The sequence below is a fragment of the Psittacula echo genome (genome assembly GCF_963264785.1).
Source record: "Psittacula echo genome assembly, chromosome: 3".
In the NCBI taxonomy this organism is placed as follows: domain Eukaryota; kingdom Metazoa; phylum Chordata; class Aves; order Psittaciformes; family Psittacidae; genus Psittacula; species Psittacula echo.
This window is the reverse complement of record NC_137736.1, coordinates 91973132-91994683: the sequence shown is the minus strand read 5'-3', so window position 1 is coordinate 91994683 and position 21552 is coordinate 91973132. Positions and strand designations below refer to the sequence as shown.

Sequence of the window (21552 nt, the reverse complement as noted above, 5' to 3'; positions counted from 1 at the left end):
GTAAAAAAAGTATTAACTGCCTACATAAGCACAATATAGGCTGCAGAATGGTCTTATGCTCAAAAGTATGTGATATCCAATTGCTGGGGTGAGTAGCTTAAGAGAGGATGCCTGCAACACCGGAGCGGAGCGGGGGGAGATCAGCGTCCAGGAGCCTCACCTCAGAGCGACAAGAGCCACCGAGGAGGGAGCCTCAAGTCCTCGACAGGACTTGCCCAGGAGCGGGCAGCTCAGCTCACACGAGGAGCTGACTCACGGGGGGCGGAGCCAGGAGGAGCGGCACCAGCTGTGACTGGTTAAAAACCTGCCCAGGGAGCGCGGTGACCAGAGCGTGTCGAGCCAGTTTGCGCATGCAGCAGAGCGGGATGACCGCCTGATCAGGAGGACTCGCCTGGAGCGCTGGAGGAGGAAGGACTGCTTGCTTGTGCGGAGAGACGTAGACGGTCCGATCGACCAGACAGATCATGGTCACAAAGCGATCAAAAGCTGTAGTGAGGAATAATGTGGGTACCCAGACTGAGCCTTCCCACAGACATGCAGCCATGCAGGTCTCTGGCTGCAGTGAATGCCTGAGCCTGGCACTTGTATTGGAGGGAGCCAGTGACACCAATTGTGTGCAGTGTGAGCGAATAAATGATCTGCTCAGGCAGGTGGTTGAACTGAGGGAGGAGGTAGAAAGGTTGAGAGCCATCAGAGAATGTGAAAGTGACATAGATTGGTGGAGCCACACCCTAAGGCAAGGGCAGAGGGAAGTGGTTGAACAAGTGATGGATCCCCTTCCCTCCAACCATCAGATAGAAGGAGTGAACTTAAGGGACAAGGAGGTATGGAGGGAGGTCTCTCCTCGGAGAGGTAAGCGAAAACCCTCGCAATCCCTTCCTCCCTCCCAGTTGCCCTTGAATAACAGGTATGAGGTCTTGGAACTACAGGGCCAGGTAAATGGAGATGGAGGGGTAGATCTATCTAGTGAGTCACCTAGGGCTTGTCACTCACCCCCATGCCTTAGAACTTCCTCAGCCAAGAAGAAAAGAAGAGTAATTGTGGTGGGTGACTCCCTTCTGAGGGGAACAGAAGGGCCCATTTGTTGACCAGATCCATCTCACAGGAAAGTCTGCTGCCTACCTGGGGCTCAGATTAGAGATGTTAAAAGGAAACTCTCTGATCTGGTGCAGCCCTCTGACTACTATCCGCTGCTGGTTTTTCAGGTTGGCAGTGATGACATTATTACAAGGAGGGCAAGGGCAATGAAGAGAGACTTCAGGGCCCTGGGACGCCTGGTTAGAGGGTCTGGAGCGCAAGTAGTGTTTGCCTCCATTCCTGTTACAAGCAAGGGTGAAGAGATAAATAGGAAGAGTCTGCAGATTAATGTATGGCTATGTGACTGGTGCCAAAGGCAGGGGTTTGGGTTTTTCAATCATGGGCTGCTATATGAGACACCTGGTTTGCTGGTGGCAGGTGGGATACACCAGTCCCAAAGGGGGAAAGAGTTTTGGGGCAGGAGTTAGCAGGGCTCATTGACAGGACTTTATACTAGATATGAAGGGGGAAGGGGAGATAACTGGGCCTATTAGGGACAAGCCTAAGAGAAACATGCTAGGGCTTGAAGGGTGGCGGACTAGGGAGGACTCTCAATCTATTGTTTCATTTGAGGGAAAGGATAGTTGTTTAGACCCTGTCCCACAGGGGAAAAAGGATAGGGCAAGAGTTAGCAGAGCTCACTCACAGAGCTTTAGGTTAGATTCAAAGTGCGAGGGGGTTGTAGCTGGGTTTGAACTAGTGGGGCATTGTTCTAGTATTAATGAAGACCAGAAGGCCTCCCGCCACCCAAGGGTGCCATTAGCGTGCTCTGCTCGCTCCCCGAAATGCCTGTACACCAACGCACGCAGCATGGGGAATAAACAGGAGGAGTTAGAAGTCTGTGTGCGGTCTAAAGGTTATGATCTGGTGGCAATTACAGAGATGTGGTGGGACAGCTCACATGACTGGAATGTGGTCATGGATGGCTATGTCCTTTTTAGGAAAGATAGGTCAGCAAAGCGAGGTGGTGGAGTTGCCCTTTATGTGAGAGAGCGACTAGAATGTACTGAGTTCTGTCCAGGGGCAGATGAGGGGCAAGTGGAAAGTCTGTGGGAACAAATTAAGGGACAGGCTGGTACGGGTGATACAGTTGTGGGGGTCTATTATAGATCTCCTGATCAGTATGAAGGAGTTGATGAGGCTTTCTACAGGCAACCGAAAGCAGCCTCGCAACTACATGCCTTGGTCCTCATGGGGGATTTTAACTACCCCGATATTTGCTGGAAGACTCACACAGCCAATCATTCACAGTCTAGGAGGTTCCTCCAGTGCATTGATGATAACTTCTTAATGCAAATGGACAAACCAACTAGGAGAGGAGCGCTGCTGGATCTAGTACTCACCAACAAGGAGGGTCTGGTTGAAGTGGTGATGGTGAATGGCAGCCTTGGCTGCAGTGACCATGAGATGGTGGAGTTGAGGATCCTGTGTGGGAGGAATAGAATACCTAGCCAGGCCACAATTCTGGATTTCCGAAGGGCCAACTTTGGCCTCTTCGGTCAATTCCTAAGGGAAGTCTCATGGGAAAGGGTACTAGGTGGTAAAGGGGCTCAAGATAGTTGGTCAGCATTCAAGGAACACTTCTTCCAAGCTCAGGATCAGAGCATCCCAATGGGAAGGAAATCAAGTAAGGGAGTCAGGAGACCAGCATGGTTAAACAAGGAACTGCTGGGCAAACTCATGTGGAAAAAGAGAATCTATGGATTATGGAAGGAGGGGCTGGCCACTTGGGAGGAATATAGGACAGTTGTTAGAGGATGTAGGGAGGCAATTAGGACAGCTAGGGCCTCCTTGGAACTTAATCTTGCAAGTCGGGTTAAGGACAATAGAAAGGGCTTCTTCAAATACATAGCGGATAAAACTAACACAAGAGGCAACATAGGCCCAGTGCTGAACGAGGTGGGTGCCCTGGAGACAGAGGATATAAAGAAGGCAGAGGTGCTGAATGCCTTCTTTACCTCTGTCTTTACTCCTGCAGACTCTCCCCGGGGGCCCCAGATTCCTATAGCCCCAGAAGGAGTCAGGATAAAGGAGGAGTTTGCTTTGGTAGATGAGGATTGGGTTAGGGATCAGATAAGCAATCTGGACATCTATAAATCAATGGGTCTGGATGGAATACACCCACAGGTGCTGAGGGAGCTGGTGAAGGTCATTGCTAGGCCACTCTCCATCATCTTTGGTAAGTTGTGGGAAAAAGGAGAGGTGCCTGAGGATTGGAGGATGTCAAATGTTACGCCAGTCCATAAGAAGGGCAAGAAGGAGGACCCAGGTAATTATAGACCAGTCAGCCTTACCTCCATCCCTGGAAAGGTGATGGAACAACTTATTCTTGACACCATCTCTAGACATATCAAGGATGAGGGGGTCATTAAGAGTAGCCAACATGGTTTTACCAAGGGGAAGTCATGTTTGACCAACCTTATAGCCTTCTATGAGGAAGTAACTAGGTGGATGGATGATGGTAGAGCAGTAGATGTGGTTTTGCTTGATTTCAGTAAGGCATTTGATACTGTCTCCCACAGCATCCTCATAGATAAGCTAAGGAAGTGTAGGCTTGATGATCAGGTAGGGAGGTGGATCAAGAACTGGTTGAAAGGAAGAAGGCAGAGAGTTGTGGTCAATTGGGCAGAATCTAGCTGGAGGTCTGTGACTAGTGGAGTCCCTCAGGGGTCAGTGCTGGGACCAGTGCTGTTTAATATTTTCATCAACGACCTGGGTGAGGGAACTGAATGTACCCTCTGCAAGTTTGCTGATGACACTAAACTGGGAGGAGTGGCTGATGCACCAGAAGGCTGTGTTGCCATTCAGCGAGACCTGGACAGGCTGAAGAGCTGGGCAGGGAGAAACTTCATGAAATTCAACAAGGGCAAGTGTAGAGTCTTGCATCTGGGGAGGAACAACCCCATGTACCAGTACAGGTTGGGGGTTGACCTGCTGGAAAGTAGTGAAAGGGAAAGGGACCTGGAGGTCCTGGTGGATAGGAGGATGATCATGAGCCAACACTGTGCCCTTGTGGCCAAGAAGGCCAATGGCATCCTAGGGTGCATTAGAAAGGGTGTGGTTAGTAGGTCAAGAGAGGTTCTCCTCCCCCTCTACTCTGCCTTGGTGAGGCCGCATCTGGAATATCGTGTCCAGTTCTGGGCCCCTCAGTTCAAGAAGGACAGGGAATTGCTTGAAAGAGTCCAGCGCAGAGCCACAAAGATGATTAAGGAAGTGGAACATCTCCCTTATGAGGAGAGGCTGAGGGAGCTGGGTCTCTTCAGCTTGGAGGAGACTGAGGGGTGACTTCATCAATGTTGACAAATATGTAAAGGGTGAGTGTCAGGATGATGGAGCTAGGCTTTTCTCAGTGATGTCCAGTGACAGGACAAGGGGTAATGGGTGTAAACTGGAGCATAAGAGGTTCCATGTGAACATCAGGAAAAACTTCTTTACTGTGAGAGTGACAGAGCACTGGAACAGGTTGCCCAAGGAGGGTTGTGGAGTCTCCTACGTTGGAGATATTCAAGGCCCACCTGGACAAGTTCCTGTGTGATGTACTCTAGGTTACCCTGCTCTTGCAGGGGGGTTGGACTAGATGATCTTTTGAGGTCCCTTCCAACCCTTGGGATTCTGTGATATCAAAAAGAGAAGCCAAAGTAACTGAAAAGAAGTTAACTCTGGAAATGAATGATAGGAAGAAGTTTCTTATCCAAAGGTAAGCATAATTCTAGAAATAACACTGATACAGCACTATTTTGTTAGCAACAACTAACAGAGACAGTCATAAGTCTTTTTTGGTCAAAAGGTAGGTTTGGTCTGATTTTTTTCTTAAGTGGGAGGGAAGAGGAAGAGGAGGGAAAAGATAAAAAAAAAAAAATTAACTAGGACAGCAAAGAAGCTATTAAAGATATAGTCTGCATAGTTCTCGCTCCTAAGACTAGATCCCCCAGCATGAAAGGCATGAGACATCTTTTCTAGTAAACTTAAAGCAGTGAGGAGTTTGCATATATTTTAGCTTTTTTGTCTTTATGCCTCCTACTGCCAGAGGCTGAAACATCTATAAAGCTGTGTACTTTATTCTGTCAGTTCGCATTCTCCGTGAGACAAAAATGGCAAGGCAGCTGAAACAAAATCTTGACATCATAACTCAAACACAGTGAAAAATAAACCATGGTCAACATGTAACCATGAGTTACCATGAGACTCCTTTTCAGTAGCATTTACATTTACCACCCTGAAGATTCTCTGGGAGCCTTGGCAAAACTGTTGTTATGGCCCCCTTGCACTGTAATAAGAGTTTAAAACTGTCTTACAGTAGTGTTTCCTCCACTGCTCTGCTCCATCCATCACACAGCTATGGGAAACTAGCTTCAGAAAAGTACAGCAGCCAAACCCTACCAACTATCTCCAGCAGTGTATGAGGGGCAAAGCAAGTTCCTGAATATACAGTCACAGTGTTGACAGCATCTGCACAGGGAAAACTTACCTCACTAATCACTTGGCAGTCAAGATATGTGAGTGAATGATGAAGATCCCACATGTCTTTAAACATAAATCATGCATACAGTGCAAAAAAGATCTGGGCTGTGCTTTTTTATTACTAGTAGTACAAGAAAATATGCTGGCTTATTTGCAAAGTGGTATCATCACAGCAATATTGAAATCCCATAAGGATTTAATTTATAATGCATATTTTTTAAAAACAGCCACATTAAAGAAACTACTTGAAAGAAAGCAACTGACACAGGTAGGGCACAGCTCCAGCCTCAATACTGATTGGATCTGTGGGTCATTGAGCTACAGCAGCCTCGCCTCTCTTGGGTAACAGGATGCATTTTCCTCTTTACATTTTCCTTCCCCAGCAGAACAAAGGATTTATTTTACCCACCACAGCTCACATGTTCACAGCTACATTGCCAGTAATATAAGATATTCTTAGCATATGAACAATTTTTGCTACTTAAAATATTAGAATAATTCATAGTGTCTCTTAGGTTAGAAAAGACCCTTAAAATCATTAAGTCCACATGGGCTTAAAGAAGATTAAAAATATATATTCTTTGACAGCCAAATTGCTCTATAAAATTAACTTCTTACTATGTGATAAATTCCACTGGTAGCAGCGAAGCTTTTCATAAGAGAAAGACATAGAATAAAATCATAGAATGGTTAGGGTTGGAAAGGACCTTAACATCACCTAGTTCTAACCCCCCCGCCATGGGCAGGGACACCTCACACTAGACCACATCACCCAAGACTCTGTCCAACCTGGCCTTGAACACTGCCAGGAATGGATCATTTACCACTTCTTTGGGCAACCTGTTTCAGGGCCTCATCACCCTCACAGTGAAGAACTTCATTACATCTAACCTACACTTCCCTGTTTAAGTTTACTTCTCGTCTTATCGCTACAGTCACTGATGAAAAGTCCTTCTCCAGCATCCTTGTAGGCCTTGTATATTGCATAAACCAAGATACAGAGAAGAATCCCTCTTATATGACTTCCTATTCCTAATATGCTCAATCTCCCAGAGATTATTTTACCTTTCTTGAGAGCAATTTTACTAATGGTAGAAAATTAAAAGTCACAGAGTTTAGGCCTATGCAGTCACATCTTGAATGTCTAGAACATATTCTACTCTGAATCTGGTTTCTCTATATACTGGAATTTATACAGCCTTTCTTATCATTACAGCAGTTGCTATGAAATCAGCCAACTTTATACCTTTTAAGCTGTAAGGACTTTTAGAAAGCATTTCATTTTTGTCTACATAAGAGATTTTTAATAAAATTCTGTTCATATGCAGGTTTTTGATCTTTATGAACCTTACAAACCATCTGTCAAAATATGAAACACTCAAGATAAAACAGAAAAAAGGCTTGCTTCCACAGTGATCTTGCAGGTAGATGAGTTCTCAGGTACCTATTTGCCACTCTGTGGAATAAGATTAAGATTCCTGTCTCCATAGTTTGTAAACAAACAATGTGAAAGGAACGTGTCAAACGTGTAAAAAAGCAAGGTGTTTCTGAACTTTATGGAGATTCGTCACTAAAAGTAGACAAAGCATCAGTGTTTCAGGAATAATCCAATACAATTGAAATTCTGAAAGCAGTCTGCATTTTAGACTCTCAAAATGTTGCTAACTTTCCTAAATGTAAAAAAGTTCCTAGTGACCATGATACAACACTGTATTTGTAAGAAAAAGGCTGCGAGTAATAATTTATTTTATAAAGCATAATGCAGCAGAGAGCAAATTAACATGCAAATGAATGTCTCCAAGAAGAAAGAAATCTATTATTTCATAGAAAGCTACAAAAATCAAGTAATATTAAAACTTCAGGGTTTTAACCTTCTCTTACTACAGTTTCCATCCTTGGTACAAAAGGAATTTTGAGAAAATACCTTTAGCAGTTTTTATGCTTGGTGTGAAATGCCAAAACTGCTCTGCTCTGAGCCACATTTAAGCTGCCTAGGACTCAGATACCTAGTCTTATTAGCTGTTTCCCAGGATCAGGCACAGAAAGACTAAACCAACAGAAAACTCAGAGGGACAAAAAGTGTCAACTGAAAAGCATACCCTTGTTCCAAGATGAAGTTGAAATTGAACAAAATACACATCTTTAAAAGTGTCTGGCACTGCAATATTTAAGGATTGGGTTGTTTGTTTTTACTGTTAGCCTTTTATTAAACAGCTGTCATTTCCCCTTAAAATACATACATATGTACAAATATACAGACACTTTATAACTACTTTTCAGGTGATGTTTCTTTAGTCTGCGAAAGGGCCTTAAGTATGCTCCAAGAAATTTAAGGAGTTGGGTAGGAGACTGCTTACTACAGAGCTATAAGGCTCTTTGTCCTTATCCCAACATGCAAAACAAACCTCCTGACTTCTAGTGGCTATTATTACAAGTTAGACAAGTCCAATAGGCTAAGGGAAGGATAAGTGTAAAAAGGGATAAAGCTAGCCTGTTTAAAAAAAAAAAAATCCACAGAAACAAACAGCAAGATCTTGCACATCCAGGCTTTAACCCTTCCAGGACATGACCAAAATTAAGTTTTGGTTACCACAAAATACTTTGCTTTGAAAGAACTGTGAACATTTCCTCAGCATTTCGAGGAAAAGCACAAAGGTAGAGAATCAAAGTTTACTATCAACCCATCAGACTCAAATTTCTTAACAACAACTTCCCACACATGGAACTCTGCTAAAGAAATAGCAACAGGTGATTTAAGTTAATCTAGGAATGATAGGTGGAGGCAACATGTTCAACACTACCACCTTTGCACACCTAATCAGCAGTACTGGTTCCTCAGCTAGGAAACAACAATATTTCTCAGCACAAGCACGCTGCACATTGTTCAGCATAAAACTCTCTACCCTTTAGCTTTCAGTCATGCACAGAAGTACTTCAGCAAGAACTCTGTATAGCACTGAAGCCACAACAGGTGATCTTTATATACCTACAGAACATTACTTCCTAGATAAACTCAAAGACCATAAATGATCCACTTTAAGGAAAGCTATTCTTACTTACAAAAGAATATTACAGTGAAATAGGTAACTTCAGAAGCAAGAAAGAAAAAAACACCTGCTTTGTGATACAGAACCTCATCTGCTGTTCAGACAGATGAAGTTTGAGAAACAGTGCTAACATGACATTGCATATACCTACCTAACGTCGTTTGAAACAAGCATTAATGAGTTTCAGAAGCAACTGTTAGTTGGTTAAACATGGTATTTTAAACTAGCCATGCAGCCTAAATAACTTTATTCTTAAACATGCAATCACAGATATCTTAACTATACTGCATGTAAATTGGCACAGCTACCTGTCAAGTGCATTTAGCTATGATTAGAGCATACTTCATACATCCACAGATTTTTGCTGCTTGCACCAAGTATGCTACAGATAGTTACATTTTAGTGAGACTTTGCCAATTAACTAAATTAACTCCACAATTAAGAGCTTCTTGTATCAATAAGGTTATTTCTATTGCATTACCAATAAGGTTATTAGCTTAGCATAGCCAAAGAAAAACTTGTCTTACCACATCATCTGTCAGTGTCTTGATATTTAAGTGCTGTAAATCAAACAGGAAACCAGTCATGTCATAATTGTGCAGTAAAAAAAAAAAAACAAAACCCAAAACCCAAATAAAAAAGCAAGTCTCAGTTACAGTTACTGTTACTCAAAGTAAGAAGCAAGTTAAGCAGTGTCGAATCATGGAACTTGATGTTTCTTGAGAAATTGTACTTTGTTGGATTACAGTGCACAGCAAGTTATACAGGGAATACAGTGAGATTCAAAACAATCTGTAGTCTAACCCTTAAGATAGAATAATACCAGAAGAATATAAACCAAGCAGAGTTTGAAACAAGTTATGTTTGATTGTATTTTATAGCTAAATATATTAGAAAACCTGCTCATAATTCACCTATAAGACTTATGTCTCCTCAAAATGGCTTTAGGTACAGAGATTTTTAACTCAACAGAAACAGAGTTCCTCAGCAGTTCAAAACTATCTGCCAAGTGCAGCACTCAAACAACTGAGACTGTTGACTACTCTCAAGCAACGCCTACGTGGCAATCAGAACACAAAGTTATGAGTAGAAAGTAACATTAGCATGTATTAGTAGTAACATTCAAAAATCTGTAGATTAGTCCCTGTTGTGTGAAACAAGAGTTCCTGAACCAACTCTTTGACTATTCACTACACATTTACTAACACAGGAAGTTCTAGAACGTTCAGATCTTGCACAAACCAGAAGAGCAGCACCAAAGAACTGTGGCAGCTGATGAGTCAGTGTTGCAGGGATCCCATTTCTAGTTTTTATGAAAAGGCTACAAACACACTTGGCAAAGACATGAGAAGAATGTGAAGTCACATACTCGGCTATGTAGACTCTTAATCTTAAGACTCCCCTCACTGCCTCATGTGCTTGTCAGCAGCTACAGCAACTATCAGTGCTATTTCCAAATTAATCAGATTTGGAAACTCTTGCTTCGTCTTCACCAAGTCAATAATAGTTAGGCATCATTACTTATGGCATCTTCTCTGGTGTCTCCCTCAGGATTGAGGAACAATTTCCGTAAGTCAAATATTATCCCATGGTAGCTCTACTCTGAATATTGTCAAGAAACTGAGGAAGATGTATCTGATGAGTAGCTGTGAAGTTAAAAATACAAAGCAAGTGAAGTGTGAGGAAACATTCTGTAGTTGGTGACATAGAGTAAGTTCTACCATCAAAATAGAATTAAATAAACAAAAATTGGAGCTTGTCACCACTGCACTTTTATGACAAGACCATTCCATGTGCTAATAGATAAGGATTTCTAATAAATGGAAACAACAAAGTGAAAATACTTCAATCCCATCAGGAGAGTGAAGATCTATATGCTAGTCTTTTCATTGGTGTTCTCCTGCTGCACAGTTAGATCAGACTTTTGCCCCACACACTGCTACAGACCTGGGTTTTATAACTTGTTCTTCTCATTCTGCTAAATAGTTACAAAGACAGCAAAGGCGTTAACTTCTGTCATTTGCCAGAGCTCACAACTTCATGTTTAGCAAGTTGTTGGTATAATACTTTTACCCTTAAGTGATCAAAACTGCAGGAGAAAACATTAACATATGGTGTGCAGCTTGGTAGCAAAGAACATAAACATTTATTCCTTTTCCACACACATCACTTCAATCACTAAGCCTTAAGCAATGTACAGATACCACTGTGAAACTCCTCTAACATGGTAAAAGATAGAGTAATCTGCTTAGAATTAAAATCGTCTTCATTGTATGCTTCGAGTTAGAAGTTGGTGACTCATGTCAAACTCGTGTGCATTCCACTAAACACAGGAAGCACAGTATCACTTCCACTTAGGAACAGATGCTGGATGGTCTGCAACTGCCCTGTACAAGACACCGTCATCATCCATGGAATCAAGGCAATATTTTTCAGATTCAGGTTTTATTCTTTCAAAAATATAATAGTTAATGGGATAGCTCAAGCTACTGTTCTGCTTTGCAATTAAGCTATGAAATCCAGCAATGGAATTTACTGTGATAAAAAATAGTAAGTTCCCCATTTAATATATCAGAACATCTCACTGACCCAGGTAAAATCTTACTAACTAGTGAAAAAAAGACTATAATGCAACCAATAAAAGACACCATAATGGTATAAGATACTCAATATACAGATATGAGCCTCTTAACTCTCCATCTTACTGTCTACCTACAGTACAGGAGTCTAAAATTATCAGCATAAGACTTCTTTCATATAATGTTGTGGGGTCTAGTTCAAAAGTAAGTTCTATAGGGAAGTAGACCTGCTTAACCAGCACTCACCTATCAACACTGGCAACATTGCATGTTGAGATTTCTTTATAAAGCAGGAGAAACCCTACTTAAACTACAACCTAATATCTAGATCTTTTTACCACTCTAATATTAAAGGAAACAACATCTGTTCCTAAGTGGAAGTGATGTTGTGCTTTATGTGTCTGTTTAGTGGAATGTATGTATGTTTAAGTCCCCAACTTCTACCTCAAAGCATAGAACAAAGAAGATTTTCATTCTAAGCAGATTACTTGCACTAAAACATGTCAAAAGACTTAATCTGTGAATTTTATATATACTTACATTTTATATAAGTTATAATACTTCTCAGTCAGTGGAGCTGGTTAAAATACAAGAACTGGAGTGCTTTTTTTCCTCTCACCCTCACCAAGTCCTTCTCTTCTGGCAAGACTGTACAAAGTAAAACCAGTTGCCACTTTCCTGGTCTTTAATAACATTAAAATTAGAGAAGTGCTGTGACTCAAGAACAGTAGCATATTTTTATTCTTCCCAGGTCATACAAAACACACACATTCCTAATAAGGGGGAAAAAAATAACTAGATGACCATTAGGTAGAGGTTGGAGTGCTTTACTAACAAAGGAACATGTTTTTATTTTTAGGCCTGGATGTATCAGCTCACAAAAGATACTCTGCTCAAGTGAATAGGTTGCCTTAAACTTAGGCCTGCAAGTAAATAAATCTCGCTTAAGTAACATTCCTCCAATATTCAGTTACTACTAAAAACATGATATAAACTTACAGAATACTACTCTGCAGTGGATAAGAAGACTAACATGCTATACTGTGCCTTCCATGAGCTACTCCAGAATAATAAAATTATTGGTTTTGAGAACATAGGAGCTATGTATAATTATCACTCTCGTCTGGTTTTCATGTATAAAGTAGATGTATGAAATGAAACAGAGTAACAATGTTTTAAGTACACTGACATCCTATTTTCTAGTCAAAATTATACAAAACCATTAAGAGATTAAAGAGTTAATTAGGACACTTCAAAAGTCCAGAGTTATCAGTAGCACCTACACTTAGAAAAGCAGAATTATCACCATTACTTTGTTTATAAATGTGTTTGTATAGTTGAAGGCAACTAACATTTTGAAATTACATTTTCTGTGCTAACTTAGTCGTCTGGGACATGGAGGAAGAGGTCATTTTGGTTTGCTATGGAGTAAAATCAGTTTAGTTAAAGTCAAGTCACAATAACAAAGGAGCATATAGATGTATCATACTTTGAGAAAAGCAACCAATCTGAGATAGAATTACCCCTTATTGAAGATTATTTCCCTCAGGCATAATGGTAAATAGCCAATTTCACTGGGTACAGGATCTACACATACATTTTGTGTATGGTAAAATGTCCTTGATAAGCTATCAGAAGGCTTGATCTCAAAAACATCTAAGATAGAGAGCCTTAGACAGAAACTGCAAGGTTCAATAGGACACACATCAGCTGATGTTCACAACACATGCACAGCAACAAGACTATTTACAGAACAGAAAGAATACTCTCTTGAAAAGGTCATATATGATGAAGCCATGTGTGATGCGACTTCTGCACCACCCAGCTACAGAAAGTAAGACAAATACTACTTGGCTTCACATATATTAACAATAAAATAATCTTACTGTCATGCAGAAAAGAATGATTTTCTGTTGCATGTCCAAATAGTAGCACATACTGATGTTTAATCTGCGAGTCATTGTCTACATAACTGCCCACCAGTCAACTCTGGGTAGAAGCAGTGAAGTGAAGCAAAGAAACTAGAAATGCCACTTAATTGGATCAACAGTACTAGTATGATCTTTTGTGTCATTACATTTACTTCTCTATCTTTGCATGTGCACGTTTATAAACAAAATTCTATCTAAATGTGGTACAAGCAGTCCAGGCAAGCAGAACCAGAACTCAAGAGAATGACATCTTCTCACACAGGAGTTTGGTCTGATGACTTCAGCATTTTTTCCACCAGCACTGCAGCTCCCTGTGGCCTGGAAAAAATGAGGAATATCCTAGCACAATAAAATGTATGTTCTATATCATCTAAAAGGTTTGGCACTCTACAAAAAGGGACAGTATCTCTGGTCTCCACAAGTGTTCTTTTCACCGTCACTTGAACACAGAGTGACATTGCTCATCTAACTTTCTGAATTAAAACAGCACGTTTAAAAACAGTATATTTGGCAGATGAACTCAGATCATGCCTGGCAGGGATGGACATGTTTGCATGCCACAGGGGCGGACAATGTCCAATTGTTGATCATGTTAAATACTAACTCACTCCTCTAAACGAGATAACAAGGTTTTATTGAGGGACAAAGTCAATAAAGCAAAAGCAACAGGGCTGGGCGCATGACCGTAGCCAGAGGCAAAAGTGATTATTATTTGTTACAGGTTTATATACTTTAAGTCTCCTCCTCTTGGCATCTGCACACTGCTTTCCGGTGATTGTGGGCAGGGGTCTTCAAGGTGAAGTAAGCAGTCTTCCTCTTGTGAGTAAGGGTCTTCAAGATGAAGTAAGCAGTCTTCCTCACAGTGTACTTTTCACCTTTGGCACAGTTGGGCGCTCCAGTAATCACACAAATAGCTGAAACCAGCCATATCTGTAATTCTTCTGATAACTAGCAAAGATTTAGAACAGGGTGACCTTCCTGCAAAATTTATTGCAGGACAGGCAGGCAAGGACTACCCCAAGCTAGCAGATGTTTGGGAGGCTCTGCCTCTAAACTAACTGATAAGTAGAAAGATGGTGTAAAATAACTCATTCAGGTTTAGTGGGACCACTAAATCCTGTTATCTCACCACAGACCTACAACACAAACATTGTTCTTTAAAGCTAAAGATACTTTAGAGGACTAGTGTGAAACAATTAACTCATGTTTAGTGGGGCCACTAAATTCCACAGACTTACAACATAAACATTGTTTTCTTTCTACAACCTAAGTTAAGCTAAAAAGTACTTTAACTGTATATTTTCCAGGCACTAGCTTTTCTTATATCAAGCCCCCTCCCCCTTTCTTTCTTTTACCTTTACAATTTCTTTTGCTATGTGACTCCATTTTGCTCAAGAATTCCGGCCCCTCTTTAACTTGTTGTCTAATCTTGTGCCTTTAGCAAGCTTTATTTCTGTTATTGTAAACTCATACAGTTATATCCACGTAACCACACCTATGATTTGCGAAAGCCAATACATTTATGTGTTTATCACAATCATAAGTGAAATCAGAAGACAGACAAGCAGCAAATCATACACCACAGCCTATGTGAGAGAAGTTTTCAGCATGCAAAGTAAGAGGTTCTCAGGGAGCTAAGCAAGAATTTCAACATTCCACTGGACTGAAATACTTCAACTTACGAAAAACAAAATAAATCCCACAGCCTGGTATCTAAAGCTTTTTGAGATATTCACTTTTGCCTTCCTTGCAGAAGAAGGCAAAAAAAACCCAACAAACAATACATAACACCCCCTCCAAACCACTGACACATGTGGAGCTTATTGATACATTAAGAAGAGTTTACAGCCTACAGGTAGATGTAGAGAAAAAAAAAAAATAAGAGGGTTCAAACAAGATGCAAAGACGAGTTTTAGAAGAACTGGCCAACTTAAGTCTGAATACTGAAACTAGATAAATAAAGACTAAGGATGTACATATAATCACGTAATCCCCTCTGTGCCTTTTTATATTAGAAAGTGAGAAAGAGCTCACAACACACTGCCATTAATTCTACCACCGAAAAACATTTAACACTAGCTGTTTTTTCCCCAAAGGCTATTCTCCAGCAGAAACACAACAACAAGACTGAAGCAGGGATTGCAAGGAAATGTGAAGGCTCAAGAGAGATGCAAATTGGATGATTACAGTGAATGCTATTACTTTAGGATCTCCTTTGTCACAATATTCCCTCAGTAATTTTGCTACCTCAGTTTATAAGCACAATTTAGAAACTGCTGTATAACCCCACAGTGTTTCCTACTTTTAATTTCCAATATACTACTTCAGCATTTATTTAATGGCTTTATCACACACTCTGTTGCTTGGAAAGCAGTCTGAGAAGCAATCAGGAACAAAATTATCTTAACATGACAGTTTCCACACAGTGATATTCTTTAGACATTGACGAGTTAAACTCAAAATTGGTGCTTACAGGTAAGATTATACAACAAAGTGCTACAACACGACACTAAAATTTAATATCATAACCCACAGTGTTAATTCATGCCAACAAAAATAACAGCATGAGGAATTTACAATTGTACAAAGCTGCAATAAAGTCTTTTAGGTAACATCTGTTCAGCAATCATTTCTTTAAAAGACTAATTTAGATTCAAGGTCTTACACTGTAGTGTAACTGCAGCAATAATTCAGTCACTTTGTAATTAAAGATATTGACACAGATCAGTCTTACCTTTCTACTCTATGCCAGAGAAATGGAAGTGGTTTTGCCCTTAACTACATTTTCTTTGTTTTACAGACACTGTTAATATAAGTGTTAATTTGTCTATTTTTAACAGATTGGTGCAAACAAGATAGCCATCTTGACTCATAAATTTCATGGAGAACCTAATCACAAACATAACCTGAAAGTCACTGAAGACAAGTCAATGGTATACTGAAATTAATAGAAAAACCTCTAATTTGAGCTAGAAATTGAAGATGATTAGAAGTCTTTTGAGGACCAGTGTCTACAAGAGGGGAAGGGGAAGGGGGAGGGGGAGTTTTTTACCCCACCTCTCAGCTGATTTCAGAAGTTTCCTGCTCAGTCTATGTATACATAGAAAACAGGTATAGTCTCTGCCATCCTTCAATTAATTTCCTTTTTTCACCAAGCCCTAAACCTCAATGGCTAATGTAAGAGCTTTCAGTAAGCCAAAGTACCAGGATACCACAGAATATCTTTTACCCTTTTAAGAGTCCTGCTGTTCAAAACTTTGGAACTGCTGAACAAAGCCAAGCTGGTACGTGCTTAAAAATTAACCATCACTCCTTAAACAAAATGAAACAGAAAAATTAGTCTGTAAGACAGCTGATGCTTACAACTATTCATTTCTTCCTAGAAGTTTATTCAGAAAAGCAGTACTTCAAAGCCACCTTTGGACTCAACCACTACAACTGTTTATCCTAAAGACTCTATGTCCCCCCTCCAGATGAAGTGTGTTTTAAATAGAGATATTTACCTCCCGCTAAACAAGATTTTTCTTTGCAAGGAGAAAAAAAATAAAAAAGAGGTACATGTTAACAAGGCCAACTTTGTCAACTAGCAATCCAATTTCACCTCAAGGTTTGTCAGAGAATCAAATTATTTTTCAGATTAGCATATCTGCTGTGACTGCTCAATATGTTGCATTGAATGGAAGGGTCCAACCTGGAACTTATTTTCAAGCCTTTTGCACTGAGGAAAATTAGACTAATACAACCTGGAGAACTTGAGTTCACTGAATCTAACGGCCAATTTCATTCACATTTGACAAACGATCAGAAACATAATTCAAGTCACATGAATAGGTATGGCATTCTAAGTATCCCAAACATAGAAAAGGCTACAGCCTGTATGTAAGACTAGATTACATAGAATTCAAGGGCTGAGGGAAGTTTTATGTCTTCTAACACAAAACTAATTTAACTAATAAAAGCATATTGAAGATGTTTTACAGGAAGAATTAGATTTGAACAGCACAGAACAGAATAATTTACATTGGAAAATACCTTCAAGATCAGAGTCCAACTGCTAACCTAATACTGCCAAGTCCATCACTTAACCATGTCCCCAAATCACACATCTACATATCTTTCAAATACCTCCAGGGATGGTCACTGCACCACTTCCCTGGGAAGCCTGTTCCACCCACCTCACCACAACCTCCTTTCAGGTAGTTGTAGAGAGCAATAAGGTCTCCTCTCACCTTCCTTGTCTCCAAGCTAAACAACCCCAGTTCCCTCAGCTGTTCCTCATAAGACTTGTGCTTTAGATCCTTCAACAGCTTCACTGCCCTTCTCTGGGCACACTCCAGCACCTCAATGTCTTTTTTGTAGTGAGGAGGCCAAAACTGAACACAGCATTTGAGGTGTGGTCTCACCAGTGCTAAGTACAGGTGGATTATCACTTCCTTGGCCCTGCTGGCTACGCTATTTCTGATACAGGCCAGGATTCCATTGGCCTTCTTGGCTGCCTGGACACAAGCTGGCTTATGTTCAGCTGGCTGTCAACTGGCTACCAATACCAACGAGTCCTAAGTCAACCAATACCCCTCCCAAGTCATTTTCCACCAAGCAGCTTTACAGCTACTCTTCCCCAAATCTGTAGCTTTGCATGAGGTGTTGCATGAGGTCCAAAAGCAGGACTTGGCACTTTGCCTCACAGAACCTTTTACTGGGCCCCAGCCCATCAATTCAGCCTGTCCAGATCCCTCTGCAGAGCCTTCCTACCCTCCAGCAGATCAACACTCCCGCCCAACTTGGTGTCATCTGCACTGAGGATACACTTGATCCATCCACCCTATTTTGGGGGAGAAATATAACCAACTCCTCCTCAAAGAAACCCAAACAAACCAGTCTTGTAAGACAATAGGAGGTAGATAGGAAGGAGAGTTAACCAACTTCAGATTTAACAGCAAAGAGATAAATATTCTGTATTGCAATAGCTTAGGGCATAAATTTATAAAGTGATAGAAATAAAAGTGTATCTCATAGTACCCTTCAAGAACCAAAGAAGCTGGTTGATGTCAACAATTATTAAAGTAATTCTACCTCTACCACTGTGTGTTTCTTCACCAGAAATTATTATCCAGAACAAGCCAGGGATTAGACTACAGTTCAAAGGTTATAGTACCTACAGTAACTCCAAAAGTTTTGAGGCACAGAGCAGCCTGCTGCTCTTTAGTCATCTCTGAATTCCACAGATGACATTCATAAACTATACCACTCACAGCAATTTACATGAAGGCAGAAACAAAATTCTAAATTCCATTCAAGAAATATTCACCAATTACACTTCTTAAGGTCATCCAGTGAGCTAATGATGTACATAGAATACAATTCAGGTTTGCAGAACTATCATTCTTCAGTCCCTATCAACACCCCAAGGCAAAATCTTTACTTTAAGTGATGACTTAAAGATGAAAAAATAAGACTACCATCTATGGTCAAGTTGTAGTTTGACAATTAAGGGTATTCTCAGTCATCCCTGCTTCAAGAGTTTCAGAAACTGGGCAGAAGAGAACAAACTAAAAACATATACATGATGATCATATACACTACAAAGCTAAGTCAGATATCCAACTGAGCTCTCTTTCTCTTCTGTATCAGGGTCAAAAAAACAACACTGTGACCTCAAAAAGCAAGGCATGCCCACATCTCCACATGCTCAAAACTACTCTTGCCTATCCTAGGAAGCCTAGACAGATATCAAACCAGATCATTTACACCAAAGAGATGGCCTTCTTTCACTGAAAAGCCAATAAGACTTCAAGGAAAAAGCCCTTGCAGGGTTATACTCACAGTAAATTATTGTATTACCATTTTAACACATGGTTAGGAAAAAAAGCTGAATATGTTGGCAACACCCTGTTTCTGTTTTGGCACGTAGTTGAGGGGGGAGAAGAGAAAATGTTTGCAATTTCTTATTTGCATAGGAATTTAGCAATTGAAATTTCAATAATAAGTAAAACCTCTTAACTCAGTGCTCTTGTCAGTCTCAAACACACACAAATCCATCTCTCCCGCACACCACAGGAATAATCCAACCATCAAGTCATATACTAGTAATGCTATTCAAACCTTTAGACTCAGCAGATCATGCGGTTTTTACTCAGGGATCCTATATTCAGGCATGGCCAGTCAGGTCACTAACATGACAAAAATGCATGCACCCCCCGTAGATACATAGCCATTTATGAGAACAAGCAAACAGCTGTCTGTCACAGTTTCATATATGCACATTCTAACATGCAAAACCAGGCACAATGACCTGGTTGAAACAGCAATATACACAGCCACAATACGGAAAGGATTCCAGGAAAAAGGAATGCCAGGAGCAAGTTGTGACCTCCCAGAACAGGTTTGGCAAGCCTACAGTTTGATATCACTCATTAGCTAACTTTTCTGAACCTGTGCTCAAGTGTCAAACACTCAAGTACCAAGTATCACACAAAGACACCTTAGAATCAAGAATCCACTCTATGTTTTGCATTACAGTATCTATTTCATAAGCACATAATACAGTTTAGAGCAGGTGGCCCAAGAGCTGGTTGAACAAAGACTAGTGTGTATTGCCTAAATATGAACAAAAGACGTATCTGCTCTGCATGCGGTGGATATGACAGTATGTATTTTCCCAGCTTTAGACGTGAGAATTTCATGATGCTCAAACAAAACCTGGCTGGTTGCAAGTCCTTTTTAGTTAGAGCACATCTTACTGACACGCTGTCTTGTGGACAATTATTAGTTGCCTCCATTTCCCTAGCTTATTGATGTGCTACCCAAAAGGCTTGTTAAAGCAAGGCTAGGGAGAACTTTACTATATCCCTTAAATTCGAAGACTCAATTTTTCACCAAAATTAAAAACAAAACAAAAGAAACAAACAAAAAAAAAAAAAAAAAAAAAAAAACCACAACCCAGTTCTATTAAAGATAACATCGTTTAACAGCTGGAAGTCTGCTCTGTTCCCCTTACACCTATAGCTGTCAAACAGCGAGAAAGACAATAAAGCTTTATGATGACGAAGAGAGACCCGAAAACTTGCTGCAAAATAAAGCCGTGTCCTGGCAGGCAAGGAAGAGACAAGCTGGAGCGGGCAGGCTCACCCCTTGGAGCCCAGTCGAAGTCAACAGCGCCGTTGTGGCCCGTGTATTCTTACCCGGCGCCGCAGATTCTCAGGGGGCTCCAGGCCAGCGACCAACCCCGAGGGGAGGACAGGCCCCCGGCACAGGCGCAGCAGGCAGGCGTCGCGCTGGGTCAGGCCCGGCCTGGCCGCCCATGAGCCCTCACCTCAGGCAGCCCTGCCGCAGTCGCGGGGGCAACGGCTGGGATAGACTCGTACTTACGAATTTGGGTTTCCTGCCGTCCGCCACCTCCTCGGGGCAGCCGAGGAGGCCGCTCCCCGGCGGGCCCTTCCGACGGAGCCCCTTGTTCTCCCGCCCACCGCGATCAGGCGGCGAGGACTGAGAGTGGTAACGTGGCTGCTGCCGGCGCGGCTCCATAGCCGTGCTCAGGAAAGGAGAGGAAAAGAAAAGAGGGGAGGCCGCTGCCCACGATCGGGCCCAGGCCCGGCGGCCCTGGACTCCTGCGATTAACGCGGCTTAGCCGGGAAGGGAGCCGCGGGGGGTGAACGGGGAGGCTCAGGACTAAAGCCGCCGCCACCACCACCTCAGCGCAGCGAAGGATTTAGCGAGGAGCCACTAATCCCGGCAGCGGAAGCAGCGAATTCTCCCGGCCGCAAGACCATCACACCGAAGCACAGCACGGAGGAAGGAACACGGAAGCTCAACGGCCACACTCCGCCACCTGTCAGAGCCTAGGAATGTAGCGCCGTCCGAATAGTCCCGCCACTGCCGGTCCCGCCCGCGGCCTCCCCGTGAGAGCCAATCCGCGACGGCAGGGTGGAAATGCAGGTTTTCGGTTGGCTGGCGTTCTGCCAATCACTGGTGAATCAGCTGTTCTCAACCTGATTCAAGCGCCGGCGTCCAGTACAAATTACGGCGGCTGGTTGTGTAACAAACCGCTCCTCGAGCTCCTGCCCGGACTACATGTCCCAGAGTGCAGCGCGACAGAGCCCGCGGAATAAGACAGGGCGAGAGGTGCGTGGAGATAGTTTAGTCCCGAGCGGGTGTGGACGGAGAGGCCGTTGTGTCCCGTCCGGCAATGTGTCAGTCAGTGCGGGTCTGTAGGCACATACGGGTTTCCGTCAGGGTTTGGGCTCAGGAAGTTTTATGCTTCCCTAACAGTGGCCATCCGGAGTAACGCCCCTTGGGCGGGGGTATGTCGTTCACCTCTGGCAGAAGGAGTGAGTGGTGGTTCCCACGCCTGCCTCGTCATCTCTTGTCACAATGCCGACAGAAAAGGGATAAATCCCCGTGTTTTGAGCTACGGCCTTCTCCATCTAAGGTGTTAAGACAAATCTTGACCCCCTCAGG

The 21552-nt window shown here is 42.0% G+C and overlaps 1 protein-coding gene across 1 annotated transcript in view; it reads right to left on the bottom strand.

The window, feature by feature from the left end:
- Window positions 1-20619, bottom strand: part of DIAPH3 (diaphanous related formin 3) — a gene marked incomplete at both ends in the record, with an annotated part of 228909 nt that extends 208290 nt beyond the window's left edge. The window contains 2 exons of the mRNA XM_080614298.1: window positions 9113-9145; window positions 20464-20619. Of these exons, the coding sequence (XP_080470424.1) occupies window positions 9113-9145; window positions 20464-20619 (189 nt within the window). The remainder of the gene's footprint in view (window positions 1-9112; window positions 9146-20463) is intronic.
- Window positions 20620-21552: the final 933 nt, after the last annotated feature.